Source organism: Panicum virgatum, chromosome 7K (assembly GCF_016808335.1).
Source record: "Panicum virgatum strain AP13 chromosome 7K, P.virgatum_v5, whole genome shotgun sequence".
NCBI classification, from domain to species: Eukaryota; Viridiplantae; Streptophyta; class Magnoliopsida; order Poales; family Poaceae; genus Panicum; species Panicum virgatum.
The window spans coordinates 34546986-34570283 of record NC_053142.1 but is presented as its reverse complement, the minus strand read 5'-3'; the positions used below and the strand labels follow the sequence as shown (position 1 = coordinate 34570283).

At 51.0% G+C, this 23298-nt stretch overlaps 1 protein-coding gene across 1 annotated transcript; it reads left to right on the top strand.

Moving 5' to 3' along the window:
* The first annotated feature begins 3875 nt into the window (after positions 1-3875).
* LOC120640170 lies at positions 3876-7310 on the top strand. Its single transcript, XM_039916037.1, has 4 exons — positions 3876-4215; positions 4452-5335; positions 5437-6158; positions 6257-7310. The coding sequence occupies exons 1-4, from the start codon at positions 3876-3878 to the stop codon at positions 7308-7310; spliced, it is 3000 nt and encodes a 999-aa protein (XP_039771971.1).
* The last annotated feature ends 15988 nt before the right edge of the window (positions 7311-23298 follow it).

Genomic DNA, 23298 nt, shown 5'->3' with positions numbered 1-23298 from the left:
ACTGCTGAAGAGGGGCACCGGGCCTCGGCTTGCCCTGTTCCTCCGGGCCGCTCTATGGTGGGTGCCAAGCGGCAGCGCTCTCCACACCCGCTGGTAGATGGGAGGAGGAACCGACGTCGTGGGCCGGCCTGGGCCGTTGTGTCTGGTGGCTCGTCCTTGTCCACCGGACGCTCCCCGTCGGTTCCCTGGTGCTGCAGACCTCCAATGCCGAAGTCTGCTCCCCCTCCACCTCCGCAGCCGCCCTCACCACCTCTGCCTCCTGGGCCTGATCACTCCCTGTAGGCGGACTCAGGGATTTCTATCGATGGCGAGGTCACCTCGGCGAATGTCGCTGCGGGCGGAGCTTGCAGGGTCCCTGTGCAGCTGGTCGTCGTACCGCGCTCTGCTGAGGTCCGGGCTGCGGAGGATGTTCTAGGGCACTCACTGATCGTTCTGGTGGGAGGTACCAGACCGCTGGTGACGACTGCCACAGTGTATGATCTACTGCGGGACCAACTGGGCATCACGGCAAACGAGGCGATGGTCCGGGTGCATGAACCGGCAGACTTCGTCGTCTGCTTCAGGCATCGGGCTGACCGGGATCAAGTTCTCACAGAGAGGCCGCGGGGCACGTTGGCTCCGCTCATGTGGAGTCCTTGGGTCAGAACAGCTGGTGGCCACCACGATGTGTTTCGCTTCAAGGTGCTGGTGGCGATGCGTCGCGTTCCGCTACACGCCCGCAATGTCACCACGGCGCAGATTGTGCTGGGTCGCTCGTGTGCATTGGTGGAAGACACCGACCTCAGGGATATTCCAGAGGACGACGACAGGGAATATTTTGTCACCGCTTGGTGCTGGCATCCTAATCTCATTGAGCCCTGGAAGGTGACCTTCATTCCACACGGTGTGGTCGTCGACGACACGGGCTGTGAGTCCCTCCCGGGACTGCGCTACCCAATCCATGTCAGGCTGGTTGCGTACCAGGACCTGGAAGAGCCTCTGGCGCAGCCGGGGGATGATGACAATGGCGACAGCCATGGCAGGAACGACGGCGCACACGATGCCGAAGGAGAGGTGAAAGGACTTTGATGTCGTCTAGATGGCCTAGAGGGGGGTGGTGAATAGGCCTACAAAAAATTTAGCTCAAACAAATATTAAAACTGAGTTGCTGTACTGCCTCCCCTATGGCAGTGGAGATCAATGCATCACAAACTCTAGAATTGTGTACTAGAGATGCTCAGAGACGATCCTGCAAAATTTCAACTCAAGATTCCAAAAGATTAGAGGGTGGCACTGACGACCTATGAATAAGTTTCAGACTGAGTTGAAACTTTAACCTGCAAAACTTAGATTAGGTATGATTCCAATTTTGCTACAGGAAAATAAATCACAGATCGATAACCAAACAGAGTATATCACAAGAGAGTAAGGAGATCGATCACAAACCCTAGTCACAAAATAAACTTTGCAAGAAAGTAAATGGAGCACAAGTGACACAGTGATTTATCCCGTGGTTCGGCGTCGCCACAAAGGCTGGCCTAAGTCCACGTTGTTGAGGTATCCACAAAAGGATTAGCTCGCCACAAAGGCTTGCCTTGCCCTCGTTCTCAAGTCAAGAGAATGAACTCTTGAGGTGAGGGGTGACTTCTTAGCTGCAGGGGATGGTTACAAACCTCCCAAGGCTGCCACACAAAGAGTCAAGCTCAAGGGCGACGCCTAGCCGGCTAGGAGCAAGCTCCAAGAGTAACAAACCCTAGAACCGCCGGCCAAACGTGAACCAAATGCTCTTTTGAGATGGGGAATCGGTAGATCTGCTCTCCAATCGAAGTTTGCTGCCTTTTCTCTCAAGTTTTGATGGTGGAAATGGCAGATCGGCTTGGGAGCTCAAGGAGCAACAATGGAGGGGAGAGAGAGAGAGAGAGAGAGAGAGAGAGAGAGAGAGAGAGAGGGAGGAGCTTTTGGTCGAGCAGCAACGGTCTGAATGCTAGGAGAACGAAGAAGTTACCATTGTGGTCTTTCTGAGGGGTATTTATGGAACTGATTCTGACGAACCGTTATAGGGCGGCACTGCCACCCTCAAAGGGCGGCACTGCCGCCCTAGCCAAACACAGCAGATGAAGGTGAAATTTTGCTGTCTGGTTTGACTGGGTATGTGGATGTAAAATATGGATAAGTGAGCATCTGGTTCTACAGTTAGCATAGCAGTTCTAGAATCCCTCTTGATAGTACGGCATTTCTAAACTTAAGATTCAAAACATAAAAGAATGTAAACCTCCTTTGAGTCCAGATTGCCATCCATTGCAATTGGGGTTCCATCAACCTTTATACATCTTTAATCATCTTTGTCTCATCTCTTAGAGCAAATATACTTTGAGCATGTGACTTAAACCATTTCCATACATATGAGTTCACCTCAATGGCTTCAAGTCACTTTCACTAATGATTTGATCCTCAACACAATATGACTCCTCATAGCTTGATTAGTCCCTCGACTCAATGCAAGTACTCTCTTCTTCACCTTAGCCATGGTACCTCGGTCCCAAGCCGTCGCTTTCCCTTCACCTTCGCTTAGTACCTCGAAGCCCTTTCCTTGCTATCTTCACCTTATCAAGCCATACTCAAGTCACATCATATCAAGCATCCATTGAAAATCATTTCTTCAATATTATGATCCTTGCTTGAGTATCTTCTAGATATGAATGTTAAGATCAATCAAGCTTCAGTTTGACTCACATAGGTACATACATGGATCAACATCAATATGGTCAAGCCAATTCACGGTTCCTTATATCCTCTCCATTTTGGCTCGACACTCCTAACATTTACTTCAATCTTTTGTTCATGGAAAGCAAGCCATTATAGAGACCAATCCAAGATCATCAACTCATGTCTCATTTGTCATTTGCCAAACATGCTGGCTTTCACATGATGCTATGATATCCCACAACATATAAGCCATTTCATTGATTCCATTTGCATTGTTGTCTTTTGCTCGAACTAGATTGTTTCCATAATCTTCCAATACAACAATACACAACTTTGGCTTTCATTTCAACACTATGTGGAATACCATCAAGTTTACCTACTTGCTGAACCTTATATATACTTGTTAACACACAATCCACAAGTATACGCAATAGACTCAAACTTCCTGTTCAACACTTAGTAAACATGTTAGACCTTTAATTATATTGTCATTCAATCAACCAAAACCCACAAAAGGGCTAGATGCACTTTCAAGAGGGCCATGGGGACCTGGAGGATGGGGATCCCAACACTGCCCCCCAGGATAGCAGGGGACAGCCGGGGGCGAGATGCGCCCCGACCTGTGGTGACGCTGGTGTGCGAGATAGTCACCGGCTTCAACCAGGATCTGATCGACGACGTTGCGGCCGCACCCTGCATGTTGGGGTCGTTGACTGCCCGCTGCCGGGGCTCTCGCCCGACCACGGAGTGTCGACTCTGGCATTTTTGGGCCAGCGGGCGTGCGAGCACGGAGACGGTTTGAGGTCACCGGCTTCCGGGCGTTGGGAGATGCGCTCCGCGCCGCGCACTCCCGTCACCCTGGTCACGCCGTCTCCTAGGGAGTCTGCATCCCTTACTCGTGGGGATGGGATGGTTACTCCATCCATGTCCGTTTGGCGTGCGGCGTCTCCTCCGGTGGGCGTGGTGGGGCAGTTCATCCGTATCGCTCCCCACCTCCTGCTGGATGGCCGCAGCTCGGAGATCGATGGGCAGGCTCACGGCCTCGCCGACTGGTGGGCCGATGGGGTGGACGCGGAATTCTGCACGCCCGCGCTGGCTCGGACTCGGCCTCGTACGCCGTCACCGGGGCCAGCTTTGGAGCCGGCGCTGTGTGAGGCTGCGGCCCAGATGGGGCCAGATTCTCCGAACGTATGTCGTCACAAGACGCGGACTCCCAAGATGACCGTGGGGAGGAAGTGCCGGGGGTCCATGCCGCGCCCCCGTCCGTTCCAGGCTTCATCGACTCCCTCCGCCTGCCACTCCAGGAGTCCCTGCTGCCGTATACCTCCATCCGCCGTGTCTCTCACCGGGCCAGCCCGCCGCTGGTGCCAAGGCGCAGTGTACGAATTGCCGCGCTCTCGCATCGTAGGGATCCCAAGCCAGAAATCCAAGCAAAAAAGGTGTTACTTAAGAAGCGGCGGCCTGCGGCTGAACCGCCATCGCCGGACATGCCGGACAACTCCTACAATGAGGAATTTCACAAGGAGTTTGGTGAGCCACTCTCCTCCAGCAAACACAGAAGCATCAGGTCTACGATGAAGGAGCTTTTTCCGGAGCGACGCCGTCGAGGCTCGCCAGCCGCGGACGCTTGATCCCTTGGGGATTGCTGGATGCACCACTGTTCTTAATGGATTACAACCAGTTCTTGGTTTGGAACGTGCGCAGTTTAAACAGCCGTGCACGGCGGGTCGCTGTTAGGGATGTTGCTTCTCTTGAACGTGTTTCAGTGTTATGCTTGTCGGAGACCAAGATCGATGTATTCTCTGACTCCATGATCAATGAACTTCTAGGCCCGGGTTTCGACTACTTTTGCTTGCCTTCGGTGGGAGCTTCTGGCGGTGTTCTGGTTGGGTGGCTCCGTGACCGATGGACGGGTTCACGCGCGAGCGTTGGAGCCTTCTCGGTCACAATACTCTTGTCGCCCGCTGCCGCCGTGGATGGAGATCCTGTTTGGGTGACGGCTGTGTACGGGCCTACAGACCATGCGCTCAAAGAGTCCTTTTTGAGAGAGCTTGAGGGCCTTGCCGCTTCAACAACGGGGGCTTGGCTAATTTGCGGCGACTTCAATCTCATTTACCAAGCGCAAGATAAAAATAATGACAGGCTTGATCGCAGAATGATGCAGCGCTTCCGTCGGACCATTGACACGTTACAGCTTGCTGAGCTGCACCTACATGGGCGCCTGTTCACTTGGAGCAACGAGTGTGGCCAGCCAACCATGGAACGCATTGATCGGGTTTTCGCGACCGTGGCGTGGCTGGAGCTCTACCCGTTCCATGCCTTGCACTGCCGTTCTACGGATTGTTCGGACCACGCACCCCTGCTGCTCACGTTATCTACGGATCCATGGGCGCGGCCAAGGTTCCGGTTCGAGTCTTTTTGGCCGGTGACGGAGGGGTTCTTGGATGTCGTGGCTGCTACTTGGGCAGGCACGCTGTTTGTGGACGCGTGCAGGACGTTGGACGTCAAGTTGCGTGCTGTAGCGAAGGCCTTGCAGAGTTGGAGCGCCACGCGGATCGGAAGTGTCCGGTTTCAGCTTGCTGTTGCTAGAGCCGTCATCTTTGAGCTAGATGTGGCGCAGGAATCCAGACTGCTGTCGCCTGAAGAGCGCGTACTTCGCTGTCCTCCCTCTCCAGAACCATAGCAAGACAGAGGTCGAGGTACAGATTTTTGAAAGATGGCGATGCAAATACGAAGTTCTTCCACCTACAGGCCTGCCACCGAAGGCGCAAGTGCCATATCCCGGCGTTCATCCACGAGGGGCGCTCGTTCGTCAGTGACGGGGATAAGGCAGAGGCGGCCTTCAGTCTCATCCACAGCTTCGGTAAATTGGTGTCCAAGGGCCTTGCGATGCGTCTGGCACCGTTTATGCAGGAGCTGGTCGGGCCGAATCAGACGGCGTTCATCAAAGGACGGAGGATACATGACAACTTCCGTTCTGTTCAGCTGTACACCAACGCGCGGGGTCATGCTTGCATCCTGCTCAAGATTGACATCGCCAAGGCGTTCGATACGGTGGCGTGGCCCTTCCTTCTGGAGGTGTTACAGCATATGGGGTTCCCGCTAGCCTGGCGTGATTGGGTTGCCAACTTGCTGTCCTCGGCTAGTACCCGGGTGTTGATCAACGGTCGCCTTGGCCGCCGTATTTGCCATGCCCGAGGACTGCGGCAGGGCGATCCGTTGTCACCGTTCCTTTTCGTCATCGTGATGGAAGTGCTCAATGCAATGGTGGCAGAAGCGGATAGGGTCGGCGTGCTCTCACCACTACCTGGCGAACATCTTGGCCACCAGGTCTCCTTGTACGCCGACGATCTGGTGCTCTTCGTTCGCCCGCGGACGGAGGACTTTACTTGCATCCGTTCCATCTTGGAACTGTTCGCCGGCGCCTCTGGCCTTGTCACCAACCTGGACAAGTGCTTGATCTCGCCGATCAGGTGCTCCGATGCTGAGGTGCACTTGGTGCAAGAGGTCTTCCCCTGCCAGCTTGCGCCGTTTCCGTGCCGCTACCTTGGCGCGCCACTTTCTGTAGCAGGCTGCGCCGGGCGGACGAGCAGAGGATGGTGGACGCGGTCGCGAGCAGGATCCCGACTTGGAAGGGGAGTATGTTGAACGCGGCTGGGAGGTCGACCTTGGCGCGCGCCCCCCTCTCGGTTATTCCCGTCCATGTTTCCATCACTTGCTGCCTGTCGACTTGGGCGATCAAGCAAATTGATAAGCGACGTCGGGCCTTCATTTGGAGCGGGGGTGAGGTGGTCACTGGGGGGAAGTGCAAGATTGCCTGGCCGATCGTGTGCTCCCCGACGAGCTATGGAGGCCTGGGGTTGCCTGACATCAGGATTATGGGGTTAGTGTTGAGGCTGCGCCGCTTGCCTGGCGCACCTACTTGGACGAGGCTTCCCTGCCCAAAAGAGAAGTTGGTTCAGGCAATGTTCGATGCCTCCGTCAGAGTTGTTTTGGGAGACGGGGCCTCTGCTCACTTCTGGACGGACGCCTGGCTTCCGGCTGGGAGTATCCAGACCTTCGCACCGCAGCTCTACCAGGCGGTGGGCAGACGCCACCTTCGCACTACGGTGAAGGACGCGCTTCTTCAGCGACGTTGGGTTCGCCACATCTCTGGGGCACGGACCACGCCTGTGCTGTACCAGTACGCACGCTTGTGGCTCATGTTGGAATCTGTCCAGCTTGACCTGACTGTGGCGGATCGTTTTGTGTGGCGCTGGACGGCCGATGGCGTCTACTCCGCGTCCACAGCTTACAGGGCGTTCTACGTGGGCATGTCGTCCATGCTGGGAGCTAGGGAGCTCTGGAAGGCGTCGGCGCCGCCAAGAGTGAAATTCTTTTTCTGGTTGGCTTTGCATCGCAGGATTTGGATGGCAGAGAGGAGGGCAAGGCACGGCTTGCAGGAGTCGGCAACCTGCTCGTTGTGTTTGCAGGAGGACGAGACGGTCGACCACCTGCTCCTCAGTTGCGTCTTCTCGAGGGAGGTCTGGGCACGTCTGCTACATGTGGGCGGCTGGGGAGCTCTGGCGCCCTCGCTCAGCTCGGTCCTGTTATGCCTAAGAACTCATCATCACAATACGGTTTAAAGGCCCAAAAGAATATTGATCTAAAAAAGATTAGGGTTACTAATGAGTCTATGAGATAGAAGCTCATTAGTACGCTTTATATATACGAGGGAGGGGCTAGGGGGGCGATAACCTGGTGAGCCGCGCCACCTCCTAGCCGCCGCCCCTCCCTCTCTCTCTCGGCCGCCGCCCATGCCGTGCGTGCGGTGCTAGCACACCGACGCCCGGCGTTTCATCCCCATACGTGTGGACTCCGTGGAGGCGCTGCTGCGACTGCTGCGCTGATCGGCTGCTGGGATCAAGTACGAGGAGCTCGGTTCGTGGGACGTGATCGACTACTTCCTCTACATCGACGCGCGACTTCTTCCGCTGCGCTGCGCGTCTAGTGGTAACGATCTATGATCTTCTACTCGCAAGTATCTTGGGTATATGCGGTAGTGATGCTAGCGTAGCCTACCCGTTTCCCTACAGTGGTACCAGAGCCATCTTGCGTAGTTTTTGGTCTGGATCTTTTGCATATAGGTGATATGCTGTTGTAGTAGATTGGATCTATTACTTTTGCACGGTTTGATTAGATCAATTGGTCATAAGGGGTTAAAACTGGAGCGAGTTGATTGCGCGGCATGTGACAAAAGATTAGTTTGTGTTCTTTCTCTGTTATGCATACGACATGTCCCTACCGGCTGGAATCACCATCGGGACTAACTGTGTGCATAGTCAGCAGATTTAACCAACAGATCGAGGTCATGTGTAGATGCAGTCTTCTCAAGTGCAAAGTTTGCACGGTCAATGTGATTGATCTAGTGAAAATTGAGGCATTATGAATTGCTCGGATTTGAGGTGACGCGATCACTCTGATGAGATTTTCATAGAGATTCCATAGATGCGATCTGTGTAATTCCGTTGCTTTCTCGCTGTAGCGGCTTCCCAAGCGCTACTTTGGTAGAACACGTCGTACGCCTAACTTGTTTTTGCAGGGTGTGATGTGAATGGTATGGCCTCAATATCATGTGATGATGTATGTGATGATTTGTGCGGCCTGCGTGTCGCAAGTTAACACAACCGGGTTGAGGTTGCACCATTATTGTATAACGACCTGCATGTCGACTTGTGATGTTTGAATCCTCATGTAATTATTTCACTAGCTATTAGATGTACTAGCTTAGTATCTTTTCATGGAGGCTTCAATCATGATGGCGATGATGATCACCACAAGACAGGACGTATTGCAATGGAGGTCACCTTGGAGCCATGGCGATGGATGTCGGACATTCACAAGCATATTATTGGTTTACTCAGCAAAGCTATCAAAACAGTTTTGGGCTTTAAGGCATAGGGTTGGGGTCGGGGCATTGGATGCCACCCAACAAACAAGAGTCGCATAGAGATGTGATTAGTAATTTGTTACTTACCTGTATCACTACTTTTCTAGCCGTGATGCTAAAGCTCACTAGAATTTTAGTGATTATGGATCTTGAACCACTATATGTTATTAGAGAGAAGATGACTTTGATATAGTAGGTTTTCTTTTGTTAAATCAGTTAATGAAAGTCTTTACATAAACTTAGTGCTGAAATCTTACTTTACTTTAATGTTGTAGATCATGTCTGACAGTAACAATTCCGCTTTCAATTTGCGTTCTGTTCTTGAGAAAGAAAAGTTGAATGGAACAAACTTTATTGATTGGTACCGCAACCTGAGAATTGTTCTCAGGCAAGAGAAAAAGGAGTATGTTCTTGAGCAGCCATATCCTGATGATCTCCCTGACAATGCAACTGATGCTGATCGCAGAGCTTATGAGAAGCACTGCAATGACTCACTTGATGTCAGCTGTCTGATGCTCGCCACCATGTCCCCTGATCTGCAGAAGCAGTATGAGCATGCAGATGCTCACACCATAATCGAGGGGCTGCGTGGGATGTTTCAGAACCAAGCCAGGACTGAGAGGTTCAATATCTCAAAGTCCTTATTTGCGTGCAAGATGTCAGAAGGTAGGCCAGTCAGTCCTCATGTGATCAAAATAATTGGTTACATTGAGACTTTGGACAGACTTGGTTCTGAACTTCACCAAGACTTGGCTACTGATGTTATTCTCCAGTCGCTCCCGGTGAGCTATGAGCCTTTTATCATGAACTTTCTGATGAATGGCTTGGATAAAACATTGAGTGAGTTGCATGGGATGCTAAAGACAGCAGAGGAGAGCATTAAGAAGAATCCCAATCATGTGATGATGATTCAGAAGGGGAACAAAAAGAGGAAGCGTTGGACGCCTCCTAATCCCAAAGGTAAAGGCAAGGAAAAGAGTTCTGGTGGTGAGTCCTCGGGCTCTAAGCTAAAGCCAGCACCTAAGGCCAAATCTGGCCCTACTTCTGAGGATGAATGCTTCCACTGTCATGAAAAGGGACATTGGTCTAGGAACTGCAAGAAGTACTTGGAAGAAAAGAAGAAGAAGAAGGGAAGTGAGACTTCCACTTCAGGTATAAATGTTATAGAAATAAATATTGCATTATCTTCTAGTGAATCATGGGTATTTGATACTGGATCGATGATTTACACTTGCAAATCGTTGCAGGGTCTAAGTGAGACTAGAAGATTTGCAAGAGGCGAGTTGGACGTTCGTGTCGGCAACGGCGCAAAGGTTGCGGTGTTGGCGGTCGGCACCTACCACTTGTCTCTACCCTCCGGATTAGTTTTGGAATTAAATAATTGTTATTGCATTCCTGCTTTGAGCAAGAACATTATTTCTTCTTCATGTTTGGAAGAAGTTGGTGATTTTAAGATTGTAATAGAGAACAAACGTTGTTCTATTTTTTGCAATGGTATTTTTTATGCTCATTGTTCATTTGTGAATGGATTATATGTTCTTGATCTTGAGGATAAATCTGTCTGTAACATTAATACTAAGAGGCTTAGACCAAATGATTTGAATCCCACTTTTATTTGGCATTGTCGCTTAGGTCATATAAATGAGAAGCGCATTGAACAACTCCATAAATATGGATTGTTAAGCTCATTTGATTTTGAATCATTTGACACATGTGAGTCTTGTTTGCTTGGAAAGATGACCAAAGCGCCTTTCGCTGGTCATAGTGAGAGGGCAAGTGACTTGTTGGGACTTGTACATACCGATGTATGTGGACCAATGAGCTCAATAGCCAGAGGTAGTTTTCAGTACTTCATTACTTTCACTGATGACTTTAGTAGATATGGCTATATCTACTTAATGAGACACAAGTCTGAATCGTTTGAAAAGTTCAAAGAATTTCAGAATGAAGTACAAAATCAATTAGGCAAGACAATTAAATTTCTACGATCTGATCGTGGAGGAGAATATTTGAGCCTTGAATTTGGTGATCATTTGAAGTAATGTGGAATTATTCCGCAGCTAACTCCGCCCGGAACGCCTCAATGGAATGGGGTATCCGAATGGAGGAACCGAATCTTGTTGGACATGATTAGGTCCATGATGAGCCAAGCTGATCTTCTATTGTTATTTTGGGGTTATGCTCTTGAAACTGCTGCGTGCACACTGAATAAGGTTCCAAGTAAGTCTGTTGAGAAGACACCATATGAGATATGGACTGGGAAGCGTCCCGGATTATCTTTTCTCAAAGTTTGGGGATGTGAGGCTTATGTCAAACGTTTGATGTCAGATAAGCTCACTCCAAAGTCAGACAAATGCTTCTTTGTGGGGTATACTAAGGAAACCAAAGGATATTATTTTTACAATAAGGCGGAAGGCAAAGTGTTTGTCGCTCGCAATGGTGTTTTCTTAGAAAAGGAGTTTCTCTCAAAAGGATTTAGTGGGAGCAAGGTGCAGCTTGAAGAAATTCAGAAAACACCCGAAACTGTTCCAGCAACCACTGAACATCCACGGGATGTGCAAGATGTTGCACAACCCGTAGTTGAGGCACCAGCCCCACGAAGGTCTATAAGGGTACGTCGCGCTACTGACAAGCTCAACCTCCTTATTACGGAGGAGCACCACGTATTATTGATGGAAAATGATGAGCCCTTGACCTACAAAGAAGCAATGATGGGACCCGACTCCGACAAATGGCTTGAAGCCATGGAATCCGAGTTAAAATCCATGCATGATAATCAAGTTTGGAACTTGGTTGATCAAATTGACAGTGTGAGACCTGTCGACTGTAAGTGGATTTTTAAGAAAAAATTAGACATGGATGGAAATGTTCACATCTATAAGGCACGATTGGTGGCGAAAGGTTTCCGACAAATTCAAGGTGTTGACTATGAGGAAACCTTTTCGCCCGTCGCAATGCTAAAGTCTGTTCGGATTCTCCTAGCAATTGCCGCATATTATGACTATGAGATATGCCAAATGGATGTTAAAACCGCTTTCCTTAATGGACATCTAAGTGAGGATGTGTATATGACACAGCCTGAAGGTTTTGTCGATCCTAAAGATGCTGGAAAAATATGTAAGCTTCAGAGGTCCATCTATGGATTGAAGCAAGCATTTCGGAGTTGGAATATTCGTTTTGATGAAGTAGTCAAAGGGTTTGGCTTCATCAAGAATGAAGATGAGCCTTGTGTTTACAAAAAGGCTAGTGGGAGCGCACTTGTGTTTCTGGTCCTATATGTGGATGACATATTACTGATCGGAAATAATATTCCAATGCTTGAAACCGTTAAAACCTCATTGAAAAAGAGTTTTTCGATGAAGGATTTAGGAGAGGCGGCTTATATTATGGGTATTAGGATCTATAGAGATAGATCAAAAAGGCTAATTGGATTAAGCCAAGACACGTACATTGACAAGATATTGAATCGGTTCAACATGCAAGATTCCAAGAAAGGTTTCTTGCCAATGTCACATGACATTACTCTAAGCAAGAGTCAGTGTGCTACGACACCTGATGAGCAAAAGAGTCAGTGTGCTACGACACCTGATGAGCAAAAGAGGATGAGTACGATTCCTTATGTTTCAGCCATAGGGTCGATCATGTATGCTATGCTTTGCATGCGCCCAGATGTTTCTTTTGCTCTAAGTGTTACGAGCAGGTATCAGTCAGATTTCGGTGAAGCTCACTGGACAATTGTAAAGAGTATCCTTAAGTACTTGAGAAGAACTAAGGATATGTTCCTAATATTTGGAGGCGAAGATGAGCTCCTTGTAAAGGGTTACACAGATGCTAGTTTTCAAACAGACAAAGATGACTCCAAATCGCAATCCAGTTTTGTTTTCTGCCTAAATGGTGGGGTAGTGAGCTGGAAAAGTTCCAAGCAAGATACGGTGGCTGATTCGACGACAGAGGCCGAGTATATTGCAGCTTCCGAAGCTGCAAAAGAAGCTATTTGGATCAGAAAATTTGTTTCTGACTTGGGTGTTGTTCCTAGTGCGTCCAGTCCAGTGGACCCCTATTGTGATAATAGTGGTGCCGTTGCACTAGCAAAGGAGCCTAGAACAACTAAAAAGTCTAGACATATACTGCGGAAGTATCACCTCATCCGTAACTTTGTTGAGAGAGGTGATGTGAAGGTTTGCAAGGTGCACACGGATTCAAACGTTGCTGATCCATTGACAAAGCCTCTCCCACAACCAAAGCATGAGGCGCACATGAGATCTATGGGTATTAGATACTTACATCAGTGATTCTAGTGTGCGTGGGAGATTTTGTGTCATGAGTATGTTTATGTAATGATAAATAATTGTTATTTGTTCCATGGATGATTATTTTTTACATTGATTATCAAGTATGTGACTTGTTCGGGAAACTCTTTGTTGGCAATTATATGATTCTAAATTATTCCTAGTTTATGTCGTTGTGTGGGACAACAACGACGTTGAGACTAGCACATGCATTAATTGATGATCATGTTTCACGGATCATGGATATGGAGATATCGGATTAATGATGTGGACACATGTTGGTGAACATGGTGTTGGATTGACCCACTCCAAGACAATGTTGGGATTGTTATTTTGTATGTGCCATCAGTTGTTCTTGAGTGTTATACCTACTGGATCCTTAGACCTGAGATCGCCATTGTTTCTCACTGTGTGTAGTGGTGCATCTTGGGGCTGCTAAACGCTACTCCGTGACTGGGTAGTTACAAAAGTAGCTTACAGGTGTGTCATGAAACATGGAATGGGATGTGAGCGGATCAAGATGAAATTTGCCCCTCCTAGATAACAGGAGAGATATCTCTGGGCCCCTCGAGATAGTTGGATTTGAAAGTGCATGGCCATGCCAAAGTGATTAAAGAGTTAATCATGATGACTGAAGGTTAGTTATGAATGGAATCCACTATTAGATCGAGAGAATGGTCGAGCTATCACAAAGGTGGCACGCATCTCGCTTTGAGCTTGATTGGTATCGTGTGGCAAAGGGATCGGTGTATGAGTATATCTAAGGTTCGGCCGATATGATCTTTATGTGTATTTGTGAGTCACTATGCCCTGCTAGGTGTCGCTATTGACTTGTGATTCGGAAATTATTGATCCAAGAGGGATTAGGGTTACTAATGAGCCTATGAGATAGAAGCCCATTAGTACGCTCTATATATACGAGGGAGGGGATAGGGGGGGCGATAACCTAGTGAGCCGCGCCACCTCCTAGCCGCCGCCCCTCCCTCTCTCTCTCTCTCGGCCGCCGCCCATGCCGTGCGTGCGGTGCTAGCACACCGACGCCCGGCGTTTCATCCCCGTACGTGTGGACTCCATGGAGGCGCTGCTGCGACTGCTGCGCTGATCGGCTGCTGGGATCAATTACGATCAGCTGCTGGCGAGAAAAGTCGTCCACGATCACAAGAACGTACCACTTCCCACCAACAGACATCACCCTAGAAGGACAAACTGTGTCCATGTGTAACAACTCTCCTGGGTGAGCGGTCATCACCTGATTAACAGGTGGATGAGAAGCGGCAATCATCTTCCCGTGGTGACACGGAGGGCAAACAAGGTCCTTTTCAAACTTCAATTTGGGCAATCCTCGGATTAGGCCAAGTGAGCTCAGTCTCGACAACAAATCGAAGCTCAAATGTCCAAGTCTCCTATGCCACTTCCACAAATCAGAAGAAGTACCAGCCAACAAGCAATGAGAAGGGCCAAAAGGAGTTCCAGAGAAGTCAACCAAGAAAACCCGATCGCGAGGTGTAATCCGGCAAACCAAATCTCCCCTGGAATCCAAAACACGCGAACAGCCCTCCTTGAAGCGAACCTCAAACCCCTCATCAAGAAGTTGTGAAACAGAAAGCAAATTGAACCCAAAGTTCGAAACCAAAGCAACCTCTCTCAGGGTAAAGCGATCAGAAACTCGAACAACGCCAAGTCCACGTACCTTTCCTCTTCCATTATCCCCGAACACAATGTACTCCTTTGAGCGCATCGGGGTGAGGCTGGAGAACCATTTGTCATTTCCGGTCATGTGGCGCGAACAACCAGAGTCCATGATCCACCTATTCTCCAAGCCTCCGACCTGCACATCAGTAGTGAGACAAAGGGTGAGCAAATGTCTCCACACTGGGGTTAGCAAAGTGAGAAGCAAACTAGTGTCGAGCCATTTGCTCTACAGAAGGGTTAGCAAAACCTGGCAAAGCGTATCCCTCGTCCCGTCTACCGCGTGACTGACGAACACCACCGCGAGGAAAGCGTGGAGCATCGAAACCTCCTCCAAAGCCTCGGTCCCGTGGTCCATAGCCATACTGAAAACGACCAGGAGCACGACCGGCAAAGTGACCACACGCTGGAGCACGGTAACCACCACCGTCTCCCTGACCTCCACCTACACAGCGCGCCCTAGCATCTTGCCTACCACCACGCCGAGAATGACCATGCACCCGAGCAGAGTACATGTCCGCGTTCCGTCTCTCCTGCTCTCGCCTCACAGCCCGCTTCCTCCTGAAGCAAAACTCCTCCAGGTGACCTTCCCTGTCACAAAACTCGCAGTGGTACTTCGGCTCACGCATGAGAGGTGGAGGCCTAGCCTGCGGACGGGGAGGAGCAGCCCTCTTCTTCTGGGCAACCTGGACTGTGGCAGTAGGGAGCGTGTCGAGGGGGTTTCTCAGCTCATTGGGCTTTGGAACCCAAACCTGCTTCTGCGGAGGTGCTTTTGGTGGTTCTTTAAGCACACTATCCGCGGGGTCAACGAGCGAAGGCTGCGTGCTCGTGCTAGCAGTGTTTCCAGCAGCCTTGCCAATCTTACCATATAACCTGTCAAAGTCTGACTTCGTGTATGTGTAACCGACCCCAAACCCTTCACCACGCTTGAACTGCTTGATCATCATGCCCAACTGCGGCTCACTAGCAGAAACCCAACTAAGAATCGCCCTAAGATAGGTATTCTCATTCTCCAGGTTGGCTTTCTCTACCACAAGATTATCCAAATCAGAGATCAAACTAGGGCAAACAGAGCAGTCAATAGGTGGGCTAGACTCCACAACCTTAGTCTTCCCTAAAGACTTAATCAAGGCGTTCTTCTCATCTAGCTCCGACCTAAGCGTGAGACAAGGCTTACAAGCACCAAGCAAAACTGGCCTAGACTTCATCTCCTCTAGCTCGCACACAACAGTAGCAAACTTGGACTGCAACGAAGCTAGATCGGACTTAAAGATAGGACACTCATCACATTCAAGCACATCGCTAACAACAGGATCGTCCTTAACCAGTTCTAGTTCATGCTTGGCCTTAGCGAGCTCATGAAACACGTCAGCAAGCGAAGTCTTAGCAACATCTAAGTTTGCGACGTTCTCATCATGCTTGGCACGGAGAGCAACAAGTTCATTCATGTGAGATATGCAGCCAGCGCACTCATCCTCACTACATTTCTCCCTAGCACAAGCCAGCTCATCCCAAAGTTTTCTACGCTCTCTAGCTGCTTCCTTAAGCAGCCTCTTCTGGTTGTCGAGAGCGGCGTACAGCTCTCTAACCTCCGTATCAAGCAGGTCGATTGTGGAGTTTACCTCTGAATCACTCTCGGATCTAGGAGAAGAGTCGGCGTGCGTCGGTGTAGCATGTCCACCCGAAGACGCACGAGCACCATCGGCTTCACCCGCCATGGTGCAGAAGCTCTTGCGCCGACCGGCCGCCAAGCAAAGGCCGATGAAGCCGGTGGCTTCCTTGTCCCGCTTCTTCTTCTTCTTGTTGTCGTCGTCGGAGGTCGGTGAAGAAGAGCGGTCGGTGTTGGAGCTCTTGTCGAGGTCGCTGAGCTGCGCCAGGAAGGCCTTCTCCCGCTTCTTGGCCTTGTACTGGAAGCGCTTCTTGAGTGACTCCTTGTCAAAGCGTCCTCCCCAGTCACGATTGCGGTGCTTGTGATGTCGCGGTGGCGGTAGTAGTCGAAGTGGTTGTTCTGGCCGCCGCCGGACTTCTTGGGGCAATCGGCGATGAAGTGATTCAAATCGCCGCAGTTGTAGCATCCGGGATTCTTCTTCCTCTGCCTGTTGTGGTCCAGCGTCTCTAGCTGCTCATCTGTAACAGAAGGCAAAGAGGCAAGAGAAAAGCCAAGAGCAGAGTTAGCGTTAGAGCTCGATCCACTTGGGCCAGTCACAAGAGCGATGCTCTTGGAAGGAGGGGCACCATTGAGCTTAGCTCGTGTCTGGTTATCCACCTCTGTGGCCTTGAGCTTGCTGAAAAGCTCGTTCACCGTCAGAGTCTCATAGCCAGCAGACTCAATGATGGTGTTCACCTTGAGATCCCACACAGAGCGGTCAAGTGCGTAGAGCAACTTGAGGGCCTTCTCGTGCTCTGTGTACTCAAGGGCATCAGCAGATCTGTTCGCATTGACTTTATTCACAATCGTCTGAAAATGACTGAACATCAAGTCAATGCTCTCACCCGGCTCCTGTGTGAAGTTCTCGTATTCACGCCGGTGAGTCTCGAATAGTCTGGCCTTCACCTGTCGTGTGCCCTCATGGTAGTTCTCAAGGCACGTCCAAATCTTGTGGGCCTCCAGAAAACCCTGGACGCGTGAGAACTCCGCACGAGAAACGCCAGCGAACATGGCATTGACAGCCTTGGCGTTAGCCTCGTGCTCGGTCACTTGAAGAGGAGTGACTCGAGCGGCAAGCACCACGTAAGCCTGGTTCTTGGTAATATCCCAGACCTCGGCTCCCATGCTCTGCAAGAAGACTCTCATGCAAACCTTCCAGTAGGCATAGTCCTCGCCGAAAAATATCGGGATCTTCCCAAGACTCGCCATGGTCGCCAAGTGGTTTTCAACCGGTTAAGGTACTGAAAACCTCAACCAAGCTCTGATACCAATTGAGGGACCGAAACTGGCGACCAGAGGGGGGGTGAATGGGAGCCGATCAAAATTTCTTCGAAATTTGAAACGTCGGCCTAAGTCCCAAAATCACCGCAAACCCTCGAACCTAGGTCAGCGAGAATAGCTATGGACAAGCTATCTCGAAGCAGAAGACCCAGGTCGCAGCACGGAAGCAAAAGCGAGAGAAACTTCTCAAATCACAGCGCAGCACGCACAGACCGGTCTGACCGGTGCACTGGACCGGTCTGACCGGTCGGGTAATTCAAATCCTGACAGACCGGTCTGACCGGTCTCGCCCACCGGTCTGACCGGTCTCGTCCAGAAAACCCGCAAACAAACCTTCAAACCATGAATCTCGAGCAAATGAAGTCCAAATCCAACCAAACTTGGAGGAAAACTTCGTTACCACCCCGTGAACATATCCCCAAAATATCTCACCCAAAAGATACATGGATCGAGAGAAATCGAGGAAAGATCAAAGAGGATTGGGGTTTTCTCAAGAACACAAAATCGCCAATTCATGAGAACTCTCGATTCGAGTAGGTTTAGCACTTGGCTAGAAGGATTAGAATAGTCACAAAGAGTCCATCAAACCACGAATTCAAGGGTTGGTCTCCTCCAAACAAGAAACACTCCAAAAGAGGAGAATTGAACCCAAAACGCAAGATAGAAGGGGAGGACGAGATGCTCAGCACACACAAGTAAATTTCAAACAAATTTCATCCATTAAATCTCAGAGGAATTCACCTATACAACAGCTAGAGCCATCCGCCCATCATCCACCCTCTAGATTGGAGAGATTAGCTATAATCTAACTCTCTTTGCGTTGGAGTCCTTGGCCCTAACCTAGAGCAGGGGCATGGAGAAGGAAAAACGAAGAGAATACAAAAGACTCAAGAGACTCAACCAGCCACAGGCTGGTGGGGGTATTTATACCCGGCTGTTGCGGCCAGACCGGCCAGACCGGTCCAGGGGACCGGTCAGACCGGTCGGGTCAGCAGCACCCCGCTGTATAGCCTCGATCGACGGCGGAGCTTCTTTCTTCGACTCGAAGTCTTTGCTGCGATGCCGCCACGTCGACGAAGATCCGGTCCGCGGTTTTGGAGGGTCCGCGAAATCCGGGTATGTGGCCGGTTTTGAGAAAACCGTCAAAACCTCACGCGCTGGAAGATTCCTACCTCCACGCCGTGGAGGCGGGAATCTTCCCGCGCGTGGAGTTTTGGCGGTTTTCTCAAAACCGGCCACCTCACCGGGTTTCGCGGACCCTTCAAAACCGCGGATCAGATCTGCATCGACTTGGCGGCATCGCAGAGAAGGCTTCGAGTCGAAGAAAGAAACTCCGCCGTCGGATGAGATCTTGTACCCTTTCCGGTTTTGCCCCTACGGGCGTTTTAGTGTATGAGTCAGAGTGGAGGTCAAATCTGTGAAGGGACCGGTCTGAACGGTCTGTGAGACCGGTCTGACCGGTCGGCCCCCCCGAGGGTGGATATATATATCTCACCTGCCCCTTGGACAGGTGAGCCTCAAAGCCACGAGTTATTTTCTATTTTTCCTTGCTCCTCTCTCTGTTCTAGGGTTAGGCCGAGGTCTCCATGGCAAAGTGGTCTAGATTATAGGTAGGTCCACAAATTTGAGAGGGTGGATAAATGGGTGGAGGTCTAGCTCTTGTATAGGTGATTTCTTCTGTAAATCGCGATGAATTTGAATGAAATCGAGGACCCTTTTGAGCAGCTCTCTTGTGTTCCCGTTCATCTTTTGTTCATGAATTGATTTCCTCTCTTTTGGTGGTTTTTGAGATCAAAGCTTTCTCTTGGTGGGTTTAGGGACTCCGTGATTTGCTTCTCGACCATTTAGCCTAGAGCTAAACCTCCGAGAATCACGAGTCCCTCGGATTGAGGTTTTTGGAGTTTTTGGAAAACCCTCTTTTGCCTCTTTCCCCCTCGAAATTCTAGTGATCATTTGCGTTTTGGGTTGATTTTTTTTGTGGAGAGGTTCGTCTCTATCCCAGGAACCTCCCTGCAAATTTTGAGATCATTTGGTGATGATCTGAACGAGTAATCTTGAAATCACCTCGAGTTCGCGGCTGAAACTCTGCTCTGGGCAGAAGCGGTCTGATCGGTCGCAGCAACCGGTCTGACCGGTCGGAGCCACCGGTCTGACCGGTCTGGAATTTCAAATCCGGCCCGATCGGTCTGACCGGCCAGAGCGAGCGGTCTGACCGATCCCTGACTGTGAGGTCTGCAGTTTTTCTCGATCACTTCCGTGTTTTCTCTCGCTCGATCCTAGGGCTGATTTGTGTTGGTTTAGCTCCTCTATAGCTACTCCACACCTCATCTAGGAGTTGAGGGTTTGTGGTGATTTTCGGGATATAGGCCGACGGGTCGATTTCGAAAGAAATTTTGATCGGCTCCCATTCACCCCCTCTAGTCGCCAGTTTCGGTCCCTCATTATAGAATTATTATGGACAGGTGCAGAGGAAAAATTCAGGCTCATCATGTGCCCAGACCTGATCATTTTCGTCTCTTATTTTCCTTGCCATTTCAGTGCTGTTGCAAAACGTCCGGATAGAGTTATACAAACATATGTGTAGTTGGCCTTTCGAGGGATGATCAAATGTGAGTGAGATTGTGCTCGTAAAGACATTCACGATATGGATCCATCATAGTAATCTTCTAATACCATGATTTCAAATGATTTTGTCTCCCCATGAATAAAAACCACAGTCAGTGGTGACATACAAGGACGGTCAAATGAAAGGTAGAAAAAAGAGAAACAGCGCAAGGCGCTCCTGAACTCCCTCACCGGTTGCTCTGCCGGTCTGAAGAAGCACGTTGCCAAGAAGAACCTGCTCACTCGCAGCAAGCTCCCCCTTAGCGCTTCTGAAATCCGCAAGCTCGTGGACGCGGCTGGCATTACTTGTTCCGGCGCTTCTGCCGTGGACGTGGTGACCGGCGACAACGAATGAGTGCAATGTTTTCGCCTTCCTTGCAGCTCTGTGAGCAGCGTGTATCCGCGTTTATGGTTTCAGTTCTAGGCTTAAACTCTACCTGTACCTTTATGTTTCGATTATCTGTTATCCTGGACTTGGTGCTCCAACTTTATTTTAATGAGTAATGCAAATCAAAAATTTCTCGTTTTGTCCTGGAACACACGCGGTTTAGGCGACTATGACAAATGCATTGTGGTACGTGATGCGATTCAAGCTGCTGCACCGTCTGTTGCTTGTCTCCAAGAGACTAAACTGAATGAAATCTCGACCTTCAAAGCTAAAACCTTCCTACCGCCTAACCTCAGCAACAATTACATCTTTGCTCCCTCGGATGGCGTTAGGGGTGGCATTGTCACTGCTTGGGATCACAACCTTTGGTCTGTGGCCTCGTCCACAACCAGCCTGTCGGTACCCTACAACTGGGGTACCCACTCCTACTGTGCCAAGACTCGCGTAGTTATCCGTAACTACGCCCTAAGGAGCTGAGCAGCCGGACTCCTGGGTTCCGACTCCATCTCACCGGACCAACGGTGCCGGACCCGCTTCCCGTTTGGGGACGGGTCCGGTGTCACCACGTGTCCCAGAGGTGGAAATGCTCAGCACCTGTGGCCGCGGACCCGGACCCCCGCAGGCGGGTCCGGGACCTCCACGTGCCATCCGGACTCCCGCAGGCAGGTCCGGGACCTCCACGTGCCTACCCGGACCCCCGTGAGCTCTCGGCTCAGCAAGCTGCTCGGGTGGGGTCCGGAGCCGCCACGTGTCACGCAGACGCGGGCGCGGGCGCCAGCCTTCCGCTGGAAGCTCCATCACCCACCCGCATTAAGTGCGAGTGGTTGAGGCGGGATCTGCTGCCTCTGGGCACGGGGCAGCTTTTGTCAGTCCACACTGTGGATCGCCAGATACCGAGACAAGCATTAAAGACTCAGCGCTGCGCGCATGAGCGACGAGTCATGATGACCAGCTACTGACTGAAGCAACAGTGCACGCTGCTACAGTAGACTGAGTCAGTAGTTCGGCGCTTCATCGTGACCTCGACGCGCGACTGCAAAGGCTAGACTCTACTCTGACAGGACAACTCAAGACCATCCCTGGTCAGAAGCTACGCACAGAAGCCGACGACAAGATCTCCGGATCTGAGCCATTGAAGGCCAAAGTGTAGTTTATAATACATCGCCGGGTCCACATGTCGGGGCCCCGCTCAGTGTACGTGCTCCCCTTGGACATATAAAAGGGAGAGCACGCCCGCTAGAACACAGGAGGTTCACACATCATCTCCACAATACAGACTCAAGCTCTGGCAACCTGCTCACTCTCGTGGGAAGGCAATACAACACACAGTGGATGTAGGGTATTACGCTCCGGCGGCCCGAACCACTCTAAATCCTGCTGTGTTTCTTGTGTTCTGGAGGGAGATCGATCTAAGACTAGCTACCCCCTGAGTACACACCCTCTGGGCTAGGGCGGGTGCCTTCCGCCACCCGGCCGTGGTTTGCAACCCCACGACATTTGGCGCGCCAGGTAGGGGCGCTAGCTGGTCGCATTTCATCATCTTCTTCGTCCCCATGGTTCGCGTGGACGACGTGGAGATGACGGAGGGGGTGGCGTCCTCCACGCCACATGCCTCTCGCGTTCCTGCTCCAGGGGCAACTGTGCCTGTGGAGCAGCCACCGTTGGCGGCGGCGCGCGCCGCCCGCCGGCAAGAGTCAGGGCACCCGTCAAGGGCCCCCTCACAAGCTGCGAGCGGCGGAGCGACAAATCCCAGCTCGCAGCATACCTCACTCATGTGAGGAAGCCCGCTCCGGCGGAAAGCCGACTCCGGTCGCACCAAGCCCGCTCCGGCGGAAAGCCGACTCCGGTCGCACCAAGCCCGCTCCGGCGGAAAGCCGACTCCGGTCGCACCAAGCCCGCTCCGGCGGAAAGCCGACTCCGGTCGCACCAAGCCCGCTCCGGCGGAAAGCCGGCTTTAGTGGCTCTCTCCGGCGGAAAGCCGACTCCGGTCGTACCCCCGACTCTACATCTCTGTAAGTCCTACTCTTAGAGGCCCAGCAGGGAATAAAATCTTTTCCTTTGTAACTATGTAGTACTTCCGTGTGGTCCAGTCCGGTGAGCCTCCCCCGTGGAGGGGTCCGGACCTCTGCGAACCAGGTTCAGGGAAGCGTATTCACCCTCCGGGGAGGTCCGGAGCCGTGTAGCCGCTTAGCCTGGTTCCGTACCCTAAGCCTGCATGCTCTACCTCCCTAGGGTGAGTACCGTAGTACCTAAGACTGGGGGCCCGGAGGTCCGGACAGCTCCGGCCTCATAAACCCGTGTTCTGGCTTACATCGCACATCTCATGTACATCTAGTTATAAAGGAAAAGTTTATTCTCAGTTCGCCTCTAAGGATGTTACATTCCAATTTCGATCTACGCATTCTGTTTGCGCTAACCCCCACGTGGCTTCTTACTCTTGTGCGGTGATTGTGGTCCGAATTGAGTTGGCTAGTTAGTGACTTAGCTCGAGACCCCTCATGGAAGAGAGGGGTTCGGACCCCTGGGAACCTGCAGGTTCAGGGAAGCGCACTCATTCTCCGGGGAGGTCCGGAGCCGTGTAGCCGCTTAGCCTGGTTCCGTACCCTAAGCCTGCACGCACCACCTCCTGTGAATGAGTGCCGTAGTACCTAGGACTGGGAACCTGGAGGTCCGGACTTTCTCTTAACCTAAAGGCCGGCCCCTTGAGCTTCGTTCACTGAACCTAGCTATCCATCTCAAAGGATTACAGCCAACAGGATTTGGGACCCGTGGGCACGCTACTAAG

Bases quoted from the DNA above. Each gene is read 5' to 3' on its own strand.
- LOC120640170 (XM_039916037.1), top strand. From the start codon at position 3,876: ATGTCGTCACAAGACGCGGACTCCCAAGATGACCGTGGGGAGGAAGTG. The intron at 5,336-5,436 runs GTACTTCGCTGT...TTCCACCTACAG, and splicing joins TGCTGTCGCCTGAAGAGCGC to GCCTGCCACCGAAGGCGCAA. The intron at 6,159-6,256 runs GTGCTCCGATGC...TTTCTGTAGCAG, and splicing joins TGCTTGATCTCGCCGATCAG to GCTGCGCCGGGCGGACGAGC.